Raw genomic sequence first — 21,235 nt, forward strand, 5'->3', positions numbered from 1 at the left:
ACAGAAAGTGAACTGAACACCCTCAGTGAAAAGCTATGTTTATCAGTGATGATCAAAATCATGGATGGATTCTTGAAATTCTACCTTAAAATCAAAACAGTAGGATAAAGAGCTTAGGTTGAGCTACAAATAGTATTAAGTTTGATTCACAGGAAAATCTTGGTTACTCAAATTTTTAGCAATATTTTGACATTTTTGATTTATAGATATTTGACTTTCGGGAAGATCTTTTTCTTTCTCTTCCTAGTGAAATGATTCACAGTATCTCTGCTGGTTCCTCATCACATTATTTTCCCCTTTTCACCTCAATTTTTATAGACTTAGAATGCTCCTCTCGCTTCAGAGTGCACCACAGTCAACCAAAAGATAACTACTCTTTTAAGATCTGAGAAACTTCCAACTTCCCTTGGCCATACACCCCTCTCTCTGAAAATTTCCACCATCAGGAAGTTGTACATATAAGTGGTTCTCACATTATCCAAAATCATTTCCTTGTTCTCTTTCACAAAAGTACTGCAGAGGGGCTCCAGGATGGCTCAGTCAGTTAAAAGTCTGCCTTCAGCTCAGATCATGATCTCAGGGTCCTGGGATTCAGGCCCGGTCAGGCTCCCTGCTTGGTGGGAGGCCTGCTTCTTCCTCTCCTTCTGCCCCAGACCCCGCACCCCGTGGTTCATGCACTCTCCCTCTCTGTCTCAAGTAAATAAATAAAATCTTTAAAAAAAACTACTGCCAAGTTTTGAAAATTCATCAAGTTGTACATTTACTTTGGGCACTTTTTTTGTATATATCTTGCGACTTTTTTTAAGTTGTTTGTTGGTGTGGAATACCCAGACACACACACACACACACACACACAGAGAGGTTCCAATGATCACAGCCTTTAGAGGGTAGTCAGATTAGACCATGTCATACGTTGACTTCCTTGGAAGCAGTTTCTGAGACCAAGTTTTGCATGCAAATGTTTTATTACATATAGGACACAACTGGCAACTACATTTACAATGAAATGAAGAAGGCAGGAAAAGTCAAGAGAGTTATATTGACACACAACCCCCCAAAGGTGGTTACAACTGAGTACTCAGCTGATCTTGTGATGAGCTCTGGAGCTGAAATGGCCCTCAGGCTTGCCTCAAATAAGGCAAGGAAGCTAAATCTTTGCATCTTAAATCAGCCAGTCACTGACTATACGCTCCGGGAACATAACCTGAAGTGAGGCAGTCCCCTGCATCCTAAAGCAGTGGCCAGTAAAATCAAAGCTTCACATTCCACGATTAGGAGCCAGTATCTCCATCAGCTATGGGATGAGCACTTTAGCGAGAAGAGAGGATCCAGTTGAAGCATCATGGCAGCCACTACAGAGGGGTATTTAGGTATTCTCATAGAGTCAGTTTTACCGTTTAAGGTTCATCATGGTGCATGGTATTTTACCATGGGTATACAGCATTTTAATTAAAATACTCTAGTAAAATTTAGGATATCAAATATACTAACTAGAATGCTAATTAGTATTTTCACTAAAACATGAAGTTTTACTATGTAACAGTATCTTACAATGAGCATACTGCATTTTATTAAAAATAAACAGACTTCATGTTCAAATATTCAGGAACACACTTTTAAAAAAATACTGCTGGAAAAGTGACTCAAGTGCCATTTCAACTGTGCACCTTTATGCAGCTGATGATTAAACCTGAGCCATTTTTTACTCTTCCTTCTCTTCTCTCAAGTCATATGGCCCCTTCTGGGATAAGACGCCTCTATCCTCTTCTGTCATTGCCACCAATTCAGGTCTGCACCTTCATCTCTCAAACCTAAAATGTCTCCTATGTTCAATGTCACCCAAGTTTTTTTTTTTTCTTTTTCTTTTTAATCTGTCAGACAGAGAGAGAGAGAGTACAAGCAGGGAGTGCAGCAGGCAGAGGGAGCCTGATACAGGACTCGATCCCAAGACTCTGGGATCATGACCTGGGCCAAAGGCAGGCATTTAACCAAGGGAGCCACCCAGGCATCCGTCACCCAAGTTGTTACAGAGATTAGAGGAATGCTCCACTGCATGCCTTGCATTAATTCCTCAAATAGTCATTGAAAGCCTGTATAAGGCTTTAGGGAAATAACTTTGGGCAAGAAGACACAATCCTTCCAACTCTTATAAACACTAATTTCCAGTGAGTGAGGTCTTAGTCAATATCATGATAAATAATTTCGTAGAAGTTGTGATAAAAATGCTTGAAGAAGTACCAGATGTACGAAACCATATGATGTCAGGATCTGGATTAAGAGGTCAGAATGTTTTCTAAAGTAAGCAAAATGAGCCTTAAAGAACAAAAGGATAAAGTTCAAAGGAAGAATGTTCTAAGCAAAGAGAATAGCATACTTCTGGCTACCTTAAGGCTCTGGAGAGGAGGTAGCACAGTGTGCCCAGGGAACTAAAGAAGAAAGCCGGTAGCCACATTCTGGAGCTTGTAAGTAAGGAAACTGGTAAGCAAGCAAGGACATTATAAAGCCATTAGAAGTAGGATTTTATTTTGCTTTTTTAAAATCTTTTCATTTGGAGATAAGTTCAGAATTGGAAAATTATAAAAAGGAATCTCCTTGTACTTTTCAACCACATTCTCCAAATGTTAACAACTTAAATGACCACAGTAGGGTCATCAAAATCAATTGATTCAATACTTATTACCTAATTTACAGGCCTTATTTTACCAACTGCTCCACTAATATCCCTTTTAAGATTCCAATCCAGAATCATGCATTGCTTTCATTGTCATGTCTCCTTAGTTTCCTTTAATATGGGATAGTCCTCAGTGTTTATCTTTCATGGCCTTGACTCTTTTGAAAAGTACTGGCCAGTTATTAGGTAAAATGTACCTCAATTATGATTTGTCTAATGTTTCCTCATGATCAAATTCAGGTTATATATTTTAGGCAATAATACCACAAAAGTGATGTTGTGTCCTTCTCGGTGCATCATTTCAGAGTGAACATGATAGTGTCTGTCAGATTTCTTCACTGTAAAACTATTCGCTTTTTACTTAACTATCTTTGGGAATTTTTTTTTTTTTGTAAGATTTACTTCTTCAAGAGAGAGTCAGGGGAGGGACAGAGGAAGAGAATCTTCAAGCAGACTCCCCACTGAGCTAAGAGCCTGTTGCAGGGCTTGATCTCACGATCCGTGAGATCATGACCTGTGAGATCACAACCCATGAGATCACAACATGAGCTGAAATCAAGAGTCGGACATTTAATCAACTAAGCCATCCAAGCATCCCATCTTTGGGAAGATATTTTCTATTGAATATTCTGTTTCTCAACATACATTATCTAGTAATTTTCACATCCATTAATGATTCTTGCCTGCATCAATTATTTCTGTGGTATTTGCAAATGATGATCTGCTCTTTTTTTTTTTTTTAATTTTTAAGATTTTTTATTTATTTATTTGAGAGAGAGAGACAGTGAGAGAGAGCATGAGCAAGGAGAAGGTCAGAGAGCGAAGCAGACTCCCCATGGAGCTGGGAGCCTGATGTGGGACTCGATCCCGGGACTCCAGGATCACGCCCTGAGCCGAAGGCAGTCGTCCAACCAACTGAGCCACCCAGGCGTCCTGATGATCTGCTCTTTTTATCAACTCATCTATATTAGCTGTAATGCTGCTCTAAGGAAGATTTTTTTCCCTTCTCCCCTGATTTATTCATTTATTTTTTATCAGCAATAACTCATGGATTCATATTTTATTCCAGGAGTTGTAATTCATTACTATTATTATTTTGTTACTCAAAATGTCTCCTGTCTCATTGGAATCCTTCAGGTTGACTGCCAGGTCTTTTTTTTTGAGCCATCCCTACTTTCTGGCACTGCAGATGTTCCAGCTCATGTACTTTTCCTGCCCCGATTTGGAATTAGCAAAGAGATAATTTCTCTAGAAAGAGCCTGGTTTGAGATACCACTTGATATATTCACTGGGGTGTCATCATCTTAGGTTCTCTCAACAGAGCTAAAAAGCATATTTATGCATACATCTGTGTTTATATCTATAGAATCATGAGTTTGTATCAATGCCTCCAATTCCAATAAAATATTACAGGGTTCACTATAGCCTTAGAAGTGTCCTTTATTTTTTTGGGAGACAGTGCATGCACGTGCACACCCACCCCCTGTAAGTGGGGGGTGGAAGACAGGGAGAGAGATGGAGAGAGAATCTTGAGCAGACTCCACACTGAGTACAGAGTCCAACATGAGGTTCCGTCTCATGATCCTGAGATCCTGACCTGAGCTGAAACCAAGAGTAGTACATTTAACCCACTGAGCCACTCAGGCACCACAGAAGAGGTTTTTTTTATTTTTATTTACTTCAATAAATATTTACTGAACACCTGCCATTGGCCAGCCTCTGTGCTAGATATTGAGGATATGGTATTGAACAAAACCAGTATGGTTTCTTGGTCCCTGTCCCTGCCCTTATGAAATTTAGACTCTGGAGGTACAGTTTATTAACTATTCCCTTTTTCTCCAAAATGGTTAAATTTAAATTTATGCTTTTTACTGGCTCTTTCTCAACAGGATTTAAATGGGCCACAGAAGGATTTTAAGCAGATAACATAATCAGTTCTACATTTCTTTTTCTTTTTAGTTCTACATTTCTTAAAAGGTCAGTCTACTGGAGAATCAAAGGAAGAAAAGAGCAGACTGGAAAGCCAATTTTCAAATCGGTTGGGGAGGGGTGAAAGCAAATGTGGGGAGACCATTTTGAGGCTGTTAAGTAGTTCAAGGAAGAGATGACAGTCAAGTGGACTGAGGTGAAGGCAAGAAGAAAGGAAACAACTGTATTTGAGAAATACTTAGGAGATAAATGGACCATTTTGGTGACTGACTGAAAGTTAGGAGGATGAGCTAAGGAAGAAAAATTACTCAAGAAGACTCCTGGGTTTCTCAGAGTAGATACAAAAAGACTGGTTCACATTTCCATATATTATAAATACAACTACATGTCTCTTGCATGAAATTGTAAGCAACCTGATGACCAGAACAGTGTAACCGTGTATGGTTCATATCTTTGTATCCCCAGTATCTCCTACAGTGTCTGGTACAAAGTTGGAGCTCCAGAAATGTTGAACAAATGACTGAATGGATGACCTTCCTCAGAATTACCAAGTTGAGATTTCAGCTGTAGAGAATCAAATTAGATAAAATACCCTCATAAAGGCTTCAAACTCCCTAAGCAGAGGAAAAGTACATATGCTGAATATCTATTCTCCCAGAAGGGTATATCCTGGTTTATTAGTTTATTATGTATACTTTCTCTTGTATCATTAATTCAACCTACCCAAGACAGAAGCTATAAAATAGAGGTAAGTGTTTGGCTGTAACAGTGAATTTCACTTTGCACCTAATAGACAGCCAAATACTATGCCTGTTAATTGCCTGTCCCTGGCAGGGGGTGGAGGTAAGAAAAGGCCTCTGTTTTCTCAACTCTTAAATGAGGCTATGGGGTTTAGATGAGAAGTTTCCAGCCTGAAGCAGGCATTCCATAAAAGCTGACACTCTTTGTCTTCATGTATCTATATACTCCTTCAAGACACAATACACAAGACACAAAACCACTTCCCCAATTAGGAAGCCTGCCCAGACCACCAGTATGCAGCAATCTCTTTTTCCTTCTCTGAGCTCCTCGAATACTTATCTAATAAAATTCTTCAAAAATTAATCAAGGCTAGTCCTGTGACTGCTCTTGTAATAAATTGTTTTCTTTTTTACTTGTTATTTAACTACTCACATACTCATACACTGTTCTCCAGTGAAGTCAGATACGTCTTCATACGTGAATGTGAAGTCAGCTATGCCACTTATCTGCTATGACTTCATCTTCCCAGTTTTCAGTGTTCTTATCTGTAAAACGGGAGACATAGATACCTCTCTGGTAAGGTTGTTGTTAGGATTTGAAGTAATGTGTGTAGAGGGTTCAGCGCATGCTGCATATCTGGTATTCAACAAACAGATGCCAAGAAGCACCAGTGAGGGCAGTTGTCAGATCTGTTCCAAATTTCAATCCTGTCCCAGATATAGCACTTCACAGAGTACCTCACACATGGCTGCTGTTTGATATTTAGTTTATTTTTACTCCATCTTTTCCAAAAAAGATTTAAGGCAGCTAGGTGTTCAACAAATATTTGCTAAATGATGACAGACCATACATTCCAGTCAGATGTTCTTTCTTCCTTTCAGTTCTTTCCATAATAAGCAAAACACCCCAATACTGTGACTTTTTAAATGTTTTTAATCATCCTTCACTTGCACCAAGGATTTCTTCTGTTACTTTTTAATCTAATAAATGAAAAAAAATTTAACTATAAAATACCTGCTCATGGTGAAATGAAAACATTATGAGGTAATCAAATGAAAAGTATGCTCTTCTCCCCATATTCAGTCTTACCATCCAGAGGTAATATATATATATTTTTAAAGATTTTATTTATTTATTCGACAGACAGAGGTCACAAGTAGGCAGAGAGACAGGCCGAAAGAGAGGAGGGGGGAAGCAGGCTCCCTGATCAGCAGAGAGCCCAACGCGGGGCTTGATCCCAGGACCCTGAGATCATGACCTGAGCTGAAGGCAGAGGCTTAACCCACTGAGCCACCCAGGTGCCCCTGGAGGTAATATTTTTTAAAAAACAATTTCCTATATATCCTTCTACAAATCTTTGTACATTTACATCCTGAAGTTAAAATAAAATGAAATAAAACAAGTAAATGGGATTATATATACATATATGTGTGTGTGTGTGTGTGTGTGTGTATTTGCGCACACACATACTATCAGCTACCTGCCTTTTTCACTTCATATGTACTTAGTGTTTACTGGTTTTTGTTTGGCAACTATCCTACCTTTAGTTATTAATTAAAGATTTGCATGATTTAGTGTCTTATTAATATAGGTTCCAAAAGGGTCTTTTCATCTTTTTTGCTGTACTCTATCCCCAGTACCTAAATAAAACCTGAAACATAAACATATAGTCAATAAATACTTGCTGACGAATGTACTTGCTTCTGAGGAACTGCCTTCATTCATTCAAGGTATACTGCCCACTCTTAGCTAAGTGACAGGAAAGACTGATTAGATGCCTCATCCTTAAATTCTGAACTGTGAGTAGAATAAAAACAATGCTGAATTCCAGTGCTGAACCCATTTAAGCATGAGGAATGTCCCTGCTAACAATATTCTCTGGGGTGGCTGCTACTTCATGGTTCTAGCCTGGTTCTCCTACCTTAGCTCCAATTTTGTGAACTAACCCATATCTTCCCAATGAATTGCCCTTTGGTTGTTCAGCATTTCTCAACCTCAGTACTGATAAATTTTTTTAAGGCTTTCTTTTTTTTAAGTAAGCTCTACACCCCATGTGGGGCTCACAACCCTGAGATTAAGAGTCCTACACTCCACCAACCAAGCCAGTCAGGTGCCCCAGCACTAATGACATTTTGAGCTACATAATTCTTTGTTCTGAGGGGCTGTTCTGTGCATTGCAGAATTTTTAGCAGCACTGCTGGTTTCTACCCACCAGTAGCTTTCCCTGCATAACAATCAAAAATGTCTCCAGACATTAACAAATGTCCCCTAAAGGGGTTGAATTAGCTAGTTGATTTCTATGGAACAACAACAACAAAAATCCTAACTGATGGCTACTATATTTTTGGCAACTTTTCCTTACGGCCTGTATAGAAATATCTCATTCGTTTAAATAGCTCAGTTATATCATATTATATGGGTGTGTCATACATTATTAAAATAGTCTACTAATAATGGATTTCAAGGTCTTCTCTGGTGTTATAATTTTTTTAAAGATTTTATTTTTAAGGAATCTGTACACCCAACACGGGCTTGCATTCACAACCCCAAGATCAAGATTCGCTTGTTCCAACAACTGAACCAGCCAGGTGCCTTTCCTGGTATTATTTTAAATAGCAGCTTTATAGAAATATAATTCAAAACACCATATAATTCATCCATTGAAAGTCTATAATTCAATGGCTCTTAGTACACTCAGAGTTGCAATCCTCACTGTAATCAATTTTAGAACAATTTCATCTCCTCAAAAAGAAACTTCTGCACACCTTGTCACCACACCCAAAGCCCTGTCTGCCACAGCCCTAAGCAACCATTAATCTATCTCTGCACACTTACCTATTCTTAATATTTCATGAAATGTAATCCTAGAACATGTGCTTTTTGGAATTATTTCACTTAAGTGTAATGCTTTCAAGGTTCATCCATGTTGTAGCACGTATCAGTACTTCATTCTTTTTGGTTTTTGAACAATATTCCATTGTATAGACATACCAAATTTCATCTCTCCATTCATTATTTGATGCACATTGGGTTGCTCCACTTTTTGTCTATTATGAATAATGCTTCTATGACTATTCATCTACATATTTTATGTAGATATGTTTTCACTTCTCTTGGGTATAGACCTGGAGGTAGAACTGCTAGGTCATTTGGAAACTTTATGTTTTACCTTCTGAGGATCTACCTGTTTTCCAAAGTGGCCGCACCATTTTACCTTCCCAACAGCAGTGTACTAGAGTTCCAATTTCTTCACATTCTTACTAACATTTGTCCTTTTTTGATTTGCATCTCCCTGATGGTTAATGTTGGGGAGTATCTCTTCATGTACTTACTGGCCATTTGTGTATCATTGGAGAAATGTCTATTCAGATCCTTTGCCCATTTTTTAATTGGGTTAATTGCCTTCCTAATACAGAGTTGTAATAAATCTTCATATATTCTAGATACAAATCCCCTTTCAGACACATGATTTCCAAAATTTTTTCCCACTCTGTGGGATGTCCTTTCACTTTCTCAACAGTATCCTTTACAGCACAAAAATTTTAATTTTTTGGCAATCTTTCAGGTAAAAGTAGTGTGCCATGAGCAGCCAGTTGTTTGCACCTAAATCATGTGCATGTGCTTCTCTGAGACAACTGTCATATTTAGATGCAAATGTGTACACGTTTCCCATTTCACCACACTGAATATTAAAAATGTGTATGTAAGGGTCAAGATTTGATGAAGTATTTTTTTACTGCTTACTCAAGAACAATCTTTTTTTTTTTTTTTTTGAGAGAGAAAGAGAGAGAGAAAGAGCACAGCATGCTGAAGAGGTGGAGAGGGGCAGAGAAAGAATCTTAAGCAGGCTCCATACCCAGCATGGAGCCCAACATGGGGCTTGATCTCACAATCCTGAGACCATGATCTGAGCCAAAAATCAAGAGTTGGATGCTTAACAACTGAGCCACCCAGGTACCCAAATCAAGAACATTCTTAAGTGAACCTCTGTTTTGCTTTTACTTCATATGCATGGTGCTGAAAAGTATATAACAGTATAGTTTAGTGCCAATGCCTTTAGTAGTGCAAAGGTACTAGAAGTTTCATCCATCATTGCTTGTGCCATCAATGTAAATGCCAATGTAGTGAAAAGGGCAAATAATGTTTTAGTTTTGTGAAAATAATCTTGACCTGACATACTCCTGGAAATGTTCTCCAGGAGCCCTAGGGGTCTGCTAGACCACATTCTGAGAACTGCTACTCTATGATATTCATGTTTATTTGAAAAGGAAAAAAAATTCCTTGTATGTACATTTTCTAATAAACTGATGCTCCAGGAACAAGATACAAGAGGGAATATGTGACATGTTGTCTTCTGATTTTTGCCTACCTTTGACATACCATTGCATATCCAGGGACATGTAACCCAGAGAAAGGAATTTAAGCAAGGATAATGAAACATAATGGGTCTTCTACCATATTTATGAGGAGGAGGAGAAGGCAAGTTACTGGATAATGATAATATATAAAACTGTTAATATATTTTTTAAGATTTTACTTATTTATTTGACAGAGAGAGAGACAGCGAGAGAGGCAACACAAGCAGGGGTGTGAGAGAGGGAGAAGCAGGCTTCCCAACAAGCAGGGAGCCCCATGCAGGGCTCTCCCCCAGGACATGACCTGAGCCGAAGGCAGCCCCTTAACAACTGAGCAATCCAGGAACCCCCCACCTTTTTTTTTTTTTTTAAGTATGTAAAATTACTTACCCTCTGTAAATATCTACTGCATTAGAGTGGATATAAGCTGTTAGGTCTATTCTCTAAGTAGCAAATAAAGACAGACAAGTCTTAGACTGTCCTCTATAAGGCCAGTGAAGCCTCTGTCCAGAATTAAGCAAAGTCAATTCAAAGTAATCCTACAGATCCTAAGCCAGTAAAATGTACTCTGGAGACCAAACTCTCCCCATAAAAGTTCTTTAGAGATGAGGAGCCTATCTACTTAAGAACTACTTAGCCTATCTAAGGATCTTCAAGCATTAATAGCTGTGTCTAAGCAAACTTGAAAACAGTTACAGATCATGGCCAAGTCACTGAGATCTAACTTATCTTTATTTCTAATCCATCCTGCATACCACTTCCAAGTTAATCCCTCTAAATCACTCTCACCTTTATTCAAGAACTTTGAGTAATAATTAGAAGCTAACACTAATGGAGCTCTAAACCATGTGTCCAGGACTATACTGAACAATTTAAATGAATTTTCTAATTTAATCCTCCCAGTAATCCAATGAGGTAAACTCTATAGTTCTTTCCCTGAAGATGAGGAAACTTGGCTTAAATGGATTTAATAACCTGCCCAAAGTTGCTGAGCTTCTGAGTGGTAATACTAAGACTCAAACCCAAGCTCTTGACTACTGCAGTATTTCTGCAGAGATACAACTGGTTTAATAATCACTTAGGGAACTTGTTTAAAAAAAAAACAACAACAAACAACAAACAGCTAATTGGGCACAATGACAAGGCACACACCATCAGAATTTCCAGGGTGAGTCTCTGACTCACACCAGGTTTAGGAACCACAAGTAACTTCCCATTTCCTAGAGAATGGAGTGTATTTCCTATGTCTAATCTACTTCTCACAGCAGGATTCTAGGATAAGGACAAAATTCCTTAAATCGGCCTACAAAGTTCTTCATTGTCTGTCACTTGATTGACCTTTTTTGGTCCAGTCTTGCCGCAAGTTCCCTTTTTGTTTCAGTCTCCCCTATTCATCACAGGGCTTTCCTTCATGGGATATTTGCACATGCTATTCTTCGGTCTAGAATGCTCATTCCTGCTCCCCTTGTCTAGTTAACTCTTGAGCTTCTTCAGGCTTCAGCATAATGGACACTTCCTGAGAGAAACTTTCCTGACTTCCCTCTCTAGGTCGAATCCCTAGTTATAATGTCTCATAACACTATGGACTACATTTACAAATTTAAAAAAATTTATGTGATAATCTCTCATTATAAACTATGAAAAGGTAGGTAATATACTTGTTTTTGCTCATTATTGTATTCCCAGTGCCTAGCTTAGTGCCTGTTGCATAAATACTGCCTGTTCAATAAATATTTATTGAAGGAATAGATTCAAGGCCTTTTAAACTATTCCTTATTTAACCAACCAAATGTATTTTTCACTCTTACTCAACAAAGACCTATAATTCTAGTAACAGGTTAACTCTTCTCTGTACATCTTTTCATCCTTATCCTGACCCAAGATCTTTCTCCACCTCCTCACCTATATACACTTACAATTTACCTATTCACTTACAATTCCTCCTACCTCCTCAATTTCCTTTGTTTCACAAAGTTCTCTTTAATACATCAGCCCCTAACAAATGCCTCTAAACTTCTAAATCACTTTGTATTTCCATGCCATTCATTTGTTACTTCATATGCTGTATTATGTAATATTTCATATGTAATTACCTTGTTTTATTTTTTTGATGATTTATTTATCTTTTAGAGTGCATGAGCCCAGAAGCAGGGGGAGGGGCAGTGGAAGAGGAAAGGAGAAAATCCTCAGGCAGACTCCCCACTGAGTATAAAACCTGGTGTGGGGCTTGATCCCACAAATCTGAGATCATGACAATCAAGAGCTGGACACCTAACCAACTGAACCACCCAGGTGCCCCTGTTATTTATTTTTGTTTTTTGTAATATAGCCACTGTTAGGGAGTTTGTATGTCCTTAAACAGTAGTTTAATTTTTACTACTGGAGTACCCAAGCATGTCATAAGTCCGCTGTAAACATTTGTGGAATGAATTAATGAAGAACTTTCTGCAACCTAGAATGTGTCAGCCTGCAGTTATCAACAAGTTTAGCAAAGGACAATTCTCTTTGTAGGGCACCTGTTTATTTTATACTATGTAATACTTCTAGGGGTCGTTTTGGCAGACAGTTCAAAATAAGCATGATGGAAGAATATTAAAGTAAGATACTATTTTAAATTTCCTGACATATTAGAGTGGTTCTGTACTCAGGGATTTCTAAATTCATTACAAAATTATTAATATATTTCACAAATCTCCAGAATTCCATAACTCTCTTGGCTGAATGAATATCATTCATGACAAACCTTTAACCCTACATAAAATGCAGCACATTTCAAATTATTTCCCCCTTTGGTGAGACTAAGATCTAAGTAATTAAGACTTTGTTTCTTTGAAGATCAGAAAGTAAATTATAATCCCAATTATCTGATTTATTATAATTCCAAGTATCTTATTTATTTCAGAGAGAGTACATGTGCAGGGGAGAGGGGCAGAGGTAAAGGGGAGAGAGTCACAAGCCAAGCCGACTCCATGCTGAGCTCCAAGCCTGATACAGGAGTTGATCTCAAAACCCTGAGATCACCACCTGAGTCTAAACCAAGAGTTGGATGCTCAGTGAGCTGGGCCAAACAGTGCCCTATGTCTTATTTTTATTATTTTTTTAAAAAGGTTTTATTTATTTATTTGACAAAAAAAGAGTGCACAAGCAGGAGGAACAGCAGAGGGAGAGGGAGAAGCAGGCTCCCAATGAGCAGGGAGACCGATGCAGGTGCTCGATTCACGGACCCTGGGATCATGACCTGAGGTGAAGGCAGTAGCTTAGAATGAGCCACCGAAGTGCCCCCTGAGTTTTATTTTTAAATGCAAGAGCTGAGGACAAAAAAGTCGAAAGATAATATTAAAATTCGGCTATATGTGTCACCCATTTTAAATGCAAGGAATTAATTTATTTCGTGAGTTTTATCATTCATGATTTTTGCCCATATAGTTAAAATATTTAAAAATTAAAGTTTGATAATAAAGAATTATGAGTTATCTATTTATCCATTTCTCATTGGATGTCCTTATGAACATTTTATATGGAGCTAATTAATTACTCTTTTACCAGCTTTATTGAGATATAATTTACATACCATAAAATTCACCCATACTAAGTGTACAATTCAATTTTTTTAGTATATTTAAAGAGCTGTGCCACCACTAGAATCTAATTTGGTTTTACACTATTTTTTTAATTGCGATATAATGGACAACATTGTATAAGTATTACCGCTCTAATTCTGGAACATTTTCTTCACCCCTAAAAGAAACCTTGTACTCATTAGCAATCTCTCCGCTTTTCTCTCTTACCCCTCCACCCCTAGGCAATCACTAATCTACTTTGTCCCTATGAATTTTTTCTCAATATTTAATATAAATCGAATTATACAACAAATATGTGGTTTTTGTGACTGGCTTCTCTCAGCATATTTTCAAGACTTACCAATGTTGTTGCATGTATCAGAACTTCATTCCCTGTTATCTAATAATAGTCTATTGTACAGATGTACCACATCTGATTTATCCTTTCATTAGTTGATGGATATCTAGGTTGTTTCCACTTTGGGGGCTATTAGGGATAATGCTGTTATGAACATTTGTATACATGTTTTGTCTAGACATATTTCATTTCTCTTGGGTAAAAAACAAAGAGTGGAATTGCGAGAACAGGTGCTAATCACTGTTACAATGAATAACATATTTTTTTTCTATTTCAAAAGATTTTTTTAAATTTTTTTTTTTAAGATTTTATTTATTTATTAGAGAGAGGGGGAGAGAGAGCAAGCACAGGCAGACAGAATGGCAGGCAAAGGCAGAGGGAGAAGCAGGCTCCCTGCCAAGCAAGGAGCCCGATGTGGGACTCGATCCCAGGACGCTGGGATCATGACCTGAGCCGAAGGCAGCTGCTTAACCAACTGAGCCACCCAGGCGTCCCTTGACAAAGCCAGGAAACAGACTTTTCATGAAAATCTAATATAAATTCTTTTTTTTAAAATAAGGTTATCTGTACACAGCTTCTCTATCAACAAAACTGCATATTACTTTCCAGTTTGGGGTTCAAACAGGAATTATAAAATGAGGTGAGAACCTTTAGTATAAGTCATAAAACTAGATGAAGTTTGCACTAGCCTATATAATCAATATGCTGGGATCAAATTATATTTTTTGAGCAGGATGTATACATTCATCTCCTTAATGGACAACTACTTAAGAGATAAATACACAGTAAGGGAAGGCTTACCCAGCAGGAGGAGCAATAAATAGGAATTTAAAATATCAAACACCCTGAGTAAACTAAATTCTTATTTCCCTCCACTAGCGGGGGCCTGTTCTACATTTCCTGAGAAAAAAAGGTGAATCGTTACTTATAATTAGTCATGTAAATTCCCAAAGGCTTTCATAAAAGCATCTTGCAGAAATTGGAGCCCAAATAAACTTCTGTTCACATGTTTTCTTTCTTTTTTTTTTTTTTCCTGGCAATGTACACTCTAGTTCAAATATATTCAGGAAGCAAACTTTAAACAGAATTAGGAGCTGATTGTAAAATTCCACTTTAAAAAAAGAGCAAAAAGACACATTTTAATTTTCATTTTAAAGAAAATCAAACACCTTGCAGCAGAAATGAGGCATAATCAAGGGAAAACTACCAGACGTCCTACCAATTACAGCACTGGAGAACGCCACAGGTCGTCCAAAAGACGCATTCGTTTTAGCCAACAGCTCTTTCCTCCCGCCAAAGCTGTCCCTAGACCGTCAAAGAATAGCCCAAAGAGTGATCGATGATTTTTCCCTTTTGATTCCCCTCCACCCGCCCCCCCCACACACACACACATCCACCTGCTTGGAGGTGTCAAAGCGACTGGAAATGGTTAACAGGGACCAGCAGCAGAGAGAGAAACAAACACCCCTGACAACCCACAGCTGAGTAAGCAAGAGCTGTTTATTCACGAACATGTTCCATTTGGAGACTGTCGGCGAGCCCTTGAAAGACCAGGCACATTTTAGAAAGCTCCTACAGAGGGAGAGAATAATCTTTTCTCCCCCGCCACTCCCCCAAAACACACACTGAGAAGCTCCGGTGGGAACCATCTGGTCTAAGGCAGCCTCCCTCACCCTCCCCGACCCTGTAGGAATAACCTCCCGCACCAGTGCATCCGACCCCTTGCGCGGGTTGTGTAACTCCCCAAAATGAGCTCAGACGCGGCAGAGGCTGGCCCCAGCCCGAGGGCTTCTGAAGGCGCTTCTGCCACCTCCACCCCCGCCACGGCCCGCCCCGACGCCGCGACCGGGGCTGGGGACCCTGATGAGAAATGGCCCTTCAGCTCCCTTCCCTCACCTGGCTCGATCCCACCTGAGGGCAAAAACTGAGAAAAGAAAGAGGCAGGAAGGGCTGACCTTGTTGCTACTGACAGTGGAGCGGCACATCCTGCAGCTTCCTGGAAAGCGGCCCGAAGGACATATTTCCCCCTGGAGGAAGGAAACGGGAGGGCGCCGGCCGGGCGGCGGCGGGCGCGGCGGCGGTGGTCAGGGCGGGCTGTGCAGCCTCTAGCGGGGACGGTCCGAGGACTACATCTCCCAGGCTGCTCTGGGCCGCCTTGCGTCGTGACCCCGGCGCGCACGGAGGCGGTGACTCTTACCTCACAGAGGTAGCTCCTCCGCCGGCAGCAACTCGGCGCCCGCGGTCCATGGACCGGAACCCCGGGCCGACGGGCAGGAACCCGGGCCGCTTTCGCCGCCTCCCCTCCCCAGACTCCTCCTCCTCGCTCTCCACCGCCTCCTCCGGACGCCCGCAGGACGCGCACCGCCGCCTCCGGGCTCGCGGAGCCACCCCAGGAGGCTGGGCGGCGGGTTCGCGGCTGTCGGAGGACTGAGGCCTACTCCGCCGCCTCTCAGTGCTATTGTCCCTGGGCCGGGTCCTGACCAGGTCCACTGGGGAGGGCCGAGTGCGCCGGCTCCGCGGAAGATGCCGGACCAAGCCCTACAGCAGATGCTGGACAGGTACGGTCAGCTTTGGGGAAGAACGCGAGCTGCGGGTCCTCGCTCTTACTCTGGCCCTTCCCGAGCCCGGCCTCGAGCCTCTCCGTAAGCGGAGCCCGGCGTGCCGGGAGGAGTTCCACGCCTGGGGGGCGGTGTGAAGGGCGGAAAGTTTGGAGTGGGTGCTGGGGGAGGATAGAGCGGGGGTGCACGGGTGCTTCGACTTAAAGCGAAACTTAGGGAGTGGCGACTAGTTTTGTTGGAACGCTCTTTTGAAGTGAGAGGGGCTTGGGTTAGTCCACAGAATTAGTTTCTTTTTCGGTTTCCTACACTCCTCCCCTCCCCCAAAACTATGTTGTAACGTGTTTGTCAGCGATGTCACTGGCAAGAACAACCGGACTATCTTTTAGGGGAGTGATCCCCTGCAGTTTTAAGACTCCAAAAACCAAGGGTAGGCATTCTTTTGGGAAGCCGGAGAGTCTGATTTCATTCCTCCTAACCCCCTCCCGTCCCTTCCCCACCCCCAAACCGTAAGGTCAGACCTATTCACAAGGGAGCTTTAACGGTCAGACCAGAGTAGAGGTTATGGAAAACAGCCACATGAGTCCAACGCTGAACAGTTACCATATTTTATGATTCCTTGAGTTCACTGAAAAAGTTTTGCCTTATACTGAGGCTACTGGCCCATTTCTGGGGGGCTCCTGTCTGTGAAACTCTTGTTGTGAAGTCGGTTGCACCGCCCTCTGCTGTTCAGATTCTAGTTCTTGGGTTCTACCATGAGTTTTGGAGACCGAGTCTGCATTTCTCCCTAGCCAGGTCTTAAATTCCTGGCATAGCCAGTGCTACAGGCTAATGCGTGATGTTTGTGGTTACTGAAATTGTCGTCCGACCACTTGCCACCTTGTTAAGCAGGTGGTACATTTCTTTATGTTGAGTAAAGATCCAACTGTAAGAAGTTAAATGAAAAGCTTCCCTTAACTGAGATTATACCCAGATAAAAGCTGTTTGGGTCAGCCACACCCAGAACACAAATCACCCAAGAGTACATCTCCCCCCAGAGTGACAGACGTCTCCACTGGAGCTTAGAATTTTGAGACACCCATGTTGGTAAAAATCATGTTACTTACTTTATTCAGTTGGGATGACCCAGTCATTAATCCAGCCGTTGTTTGAGGTCAGCATTCAGGTCAGGTTGTGTTGATGACCCCCTTTTTAATGTAAGTAACTCATAAGCTCCTAGAAGATAGAAACTTCCTAATTATTTATCTTAAATCCTAGAACAGAGCCTGGTACTGAATAGATCATCAGTAAGTATTTGATGAACAAATGTATAACTTTTTTGGTCATTTTCCCCAGTTGTGTAGGGGTCTGATAAGTTAGTAGGTTTTTCCTTCATTATAATTTAGCATATTGGCAAATTACAAAGGACTGTGAATGCCTAAAGGAGACCTCCTCATTCCACTGCCATTTCCAATCAAATGAGACCCTATTCTGTTGCAGGATATATTGTAATTAGATTTTTTTTTTTTCCTTTGAGTGTCTGCTGCTTTCAGTTTTACATAGATGACTTTTGAAGGGTTTTTGTGTCTAAAAGATGACCCGGCTTTCCTATGTTCTTTGGAGATTTCCATAAAAATAAAAAGCCAAGGATTTCTGAGGCACTTAACTACTTCTCAATAGAACCTTGGGAATTCTGTGTTTACTAAACTGATGGCTATAATATTGAGTAACCCTCATCTTTTGTACCTTTTTGACATATCTCAACATAGATCCTTAAGATAACATTCAAAGACTTTTTTTATTTTTATTTTTTGATAATTGCATTTTTTTTATTTTTTTGAGAATTAGGGGTTTTTGTTTTTGTTTTTGTTTTTTTAATGAACATATAATGTATTTTTATCCTCAGGGGTACAGTTCTGTGAATCGCCAGGTTTACACACTTCACAGCACTCATCATAGCACATACCCTCCCCAATTTCCATAACCCCACCTTTTTTTTTTTTTTTTTTAAAGAGAGCACAGAGGGAGAAGCAGACTCCCCGCTGAGCAGAGAGTGCAATGCGGAACTCGATCCCAGGACCCTGAATTCATGACCTGAGCCGAAGGCAGACGCTTAATGGACTGAGCCACCCAGGCACCCCTAAAAGACTTTTATTATCTTAGTAGTTTGCAACCTTGCCTTCACATTAGAATCACCTGGAGAGCATTTTAAAAATATGCATGGATGAAACCTGGGTGGCTCAGTTGGTTAAACATCCGACTATTGATTTTGGCTCAGATCATAATCTCAGGGTCTTAAGATCAACTACTCCCCGCCCTGCCCCTCAGGCTCCACACACTGCTGGGAATCAGCTTGGGATTTTCTCTCCCTCACTTGCCCCTTCCCTCCCCCATACACACACACTTTCTCAAATAAATAAGTTTTTAAAGATTTTTAATTTATTTGAGAGAGTAAGAGAGCACATGAGCAGAGGGAGAGGGAGTAGCAGATTCCCCTGCTGAAACAGGGAGCCCAACCCAGGGAATCGTGACCTTAGCCCCAAGGCAGACACTGTGTTGGTTAAAACACTGCCACCCATGCGCGCCTAAATAAGTACATCTTTAAAAAAAATACATGGATGGATGCCTGGCTCTGCCCAAGACCGGTAAGATCACAAATTTCTAGAAGGATGGGGCCTGAAATAAGGGATTATTTCATGATAAGAGTACAGATTCATGAGAAAAGTTTGGGCTTTAGAGACCGTAATTGTGAAATTTTCATTTTACCTCTAGTAAGCAGCAAAATGTGATTTTGGACTTAAATTCTGAGGCTATCCATTCTCATTTATAAAATGAGAATATCCAGGGTCCCTGGGTGGCTCAGTCAGTTCAGCATCTGCCTTCAGCTCTGGTTGTGATCTTGGGGTCCTGGGATGGAGCCCCGTCATGCTCTCTGCTCAACAGGGAGTCTGCTTTTCCCTCTCCCACTCCCTCTGTGCTCTCTCTCCCTCCCTCTCAGACAAATCTTTTTTAAGAAAATGAGAATATCCTACCTTGCAGGATTATATCAAATGAGAGCACATGTAAGCACTTTATTTTTTTATTTTTGTTTTTAAGATTATTTTTTGACAGAGAGAGATCACAAGTAGGCAGAGAGGCAGTCAGAGAGAGAGAGAGGGAAGCAGGCTCCCTGCTGAGCAGAGAGCTGATTTGGGGCTTGATCACAGGACCCTGAGACCATGACCTGAACCGAAGGCAGAGGCTTAACCCACGGAGCCACCCAGGTGCTCCATGTAAGCACTTTATAAACAAAATGCTATTCATGTGTTGGGCATATAGAAGGTACTTAAGATTCTCCTGTAATCAACCAGTGTGGCATTACTCCCCCTGTCCCGCCAAAACCTTCATATTTACTGTCATCTTAATGTGGGTTGGCCCTGCATACAAATTGAACACAAAGATACTTGATTGATTCATTGGAGGAATACGGATAAGCCCAACAGATTAAAATGTGTCAGCCTACTACGGTTCGTAATTCTTGCAATGAATTTGGCTTCTCCCTAATTAGTTTTTAGGTGGCAGTTTTTGAGGGATAGAATTTAGCTCAGAAACCTGCCCATATGTTTATTTCTCTGATGAAGGTTTTATCCTTGAGAAGATTAAGGAAATATGTGTAACATATATTTTTCTGTTGCTTCTAGGTTTAAAGTTGGGTATTTGGTAGTGAATAAGTATTTGTATTTATTGAATTTGTATGGTAAATAATGACTGCCTCCATATACCCAGTACCATTCTAGGTCCTTGGTATCTATAGTGAACATAACCAAAAATGTTCATATGGAGTTTAAATTCTAGTGGAGATTGTGTTTAATTATAAAATGGATTGTGTGCATAGTCTATACTACTTATTCTTTCAGAATATTCTTATTCTTAATGACAGCATATTAATAGCTGAAGTCGAATTGCTTTGTCCTTTGTGGATAAATTAGTTTAGCAATTGTTAATTTATCTTGATGAATTTTATTGCAGTATTTGTAGGTGGAAAGTGTATATATAATGTTTTGATTGCCTTTCATTCTTAAACTTATTCAAACCTTTTAAATTGCTGTGGGTAAACAGTTTCTGAGAGTAGTGGGAAAGGGGGTTGATTTTCTATTTTCATGAGTGATTTGAGATCACAAATCATTGCCCTGAAATTATAAGCATTTATAAACTCAGACGCTTTATATCATTATTCCGTCACCATCTATTTTCTTGATTTCGCTTATGTTGGATTATGTAGGATTAAATGTATGGAGAATACAGAGAATATTGTAACAAACTGCAGGAATGGGCTTTATGTTTGAAACCTAGGCCTGCTGAGTTTTGCTTCTGGAAACTTGACTTATGTATGTAAGTCTTACAGTAAACACTCAGGAATTTCTTGAGTTTGTTTTGCATCACTTGCTTGTACCTGGGAGTAGGCAAGGCACTTAGCCAGTGTTCCAGAACAGTCATATGGGAGGGAAAACGGAGAGAAGAATCTCTTCCTGCTCCTCTCCTGCAGTGGCAAAGTGAGTTAGAATCCTCACACTGTGAGTGTTACCAACCACAGATGCACTTCCCCTTGGAGGACGTCGACTATTCTGATAGGAACATATACCATATTATCTTCAGATTTATACAATCATTTCTTAGTTTCCATTAAAGCAGTTTCTCATTTTGTCAGTTGGCATCTTTTCCTCGGTGACATCAGTATCCCATTTTGACAACTACAGACCAATACCTAGAATTAAAAACCATAGCAATTAATTATATTTACTTCTATTTGTATGTTAAAAGTGGAAACATTATAGAAAAAGTCCCCTTTGATCATACTCATTATTTCCATATCTTCTCTCCATCCCTATGGCACCATCGTAAATGGGTTTAACTTCTTCCCGTCTCCTTTGTTTAATGCTTTTATATATAGCGTATATATAAAATGGTTTTGTTTTTTTCTAAAATTTAAATATATCAGCTACAATTTGCTTTTTAAAATACTATTCTGAGTTCTGTGATACTCAAGAGAACATATATATATATATACTGTGATACTCAAGAGAATATATGTAATATTCATTGGATTG

General features: G+C 40.0%; 2 protein-coding genes across 3 annotated transcripts in view; one reads left to right on the top strand and one right to left on the bottom strand.

Moving 5' to 3' along the window:
- CPEB3 (cytoplasmic polyadenylation element binding protein 3) overlaps positions 1 to 15,645 on the bottom strand; it is a 190,517-nt gene extending 174,872 nt beyond the window's left edge. Inside the window, exons 1-2 of one of the 2 annotated variants that reach the window (XM_044240101.1) lie at positions 15,570 to 15,634; positions 5,774 to 5,886 (exon numbers count right to left, since the gene is read on the bottom strand). The gene's annotated coding sequence lies outside the window, so the exon portion shown is untranslated. Of the gene's footprint in view, positions 1 to 5,773; positions 5,887 to 15,569 lie in introns of both variants that reach the window. The other variant, XM_044240103.1, reaches the window with a different exon arrangement.
- A 190-nt stretch (positions 15,646 to 15,835) lies between these two features.
- Positions 15,836 to 21,235, top strand: part of MARCHF5 (membrane associated ring-CH-type finger 5) — a 50,423-nt gene continuing 45,023 nt past the window's right edge. The window contains exon 1 of the mRNA XM_044240107.1: positions 15,836 to 16,172. Coding sequence (XP_044096042.1) covers positions 16,138 to 16,172 — 35 coding nt within the window. The 5' untranslated portion in view covers positions 15,836 to 16,137. The remainder of the gene's footprint in view (positions 16,173 to 21,235) is intronic.

This window comes from Neovison vison, chromosome 2 (genome assembly GCF_020171115.1).
Source record: "Neovison vison isolate M4711 chromosome 2, ASM_NN_V1, whole genome shotgun sequence".
NCBI lineage: Eukaryota > Metazoa > Chordata > Mammalia > Carnivora > Mustelidae > Neogale > Neogale vison.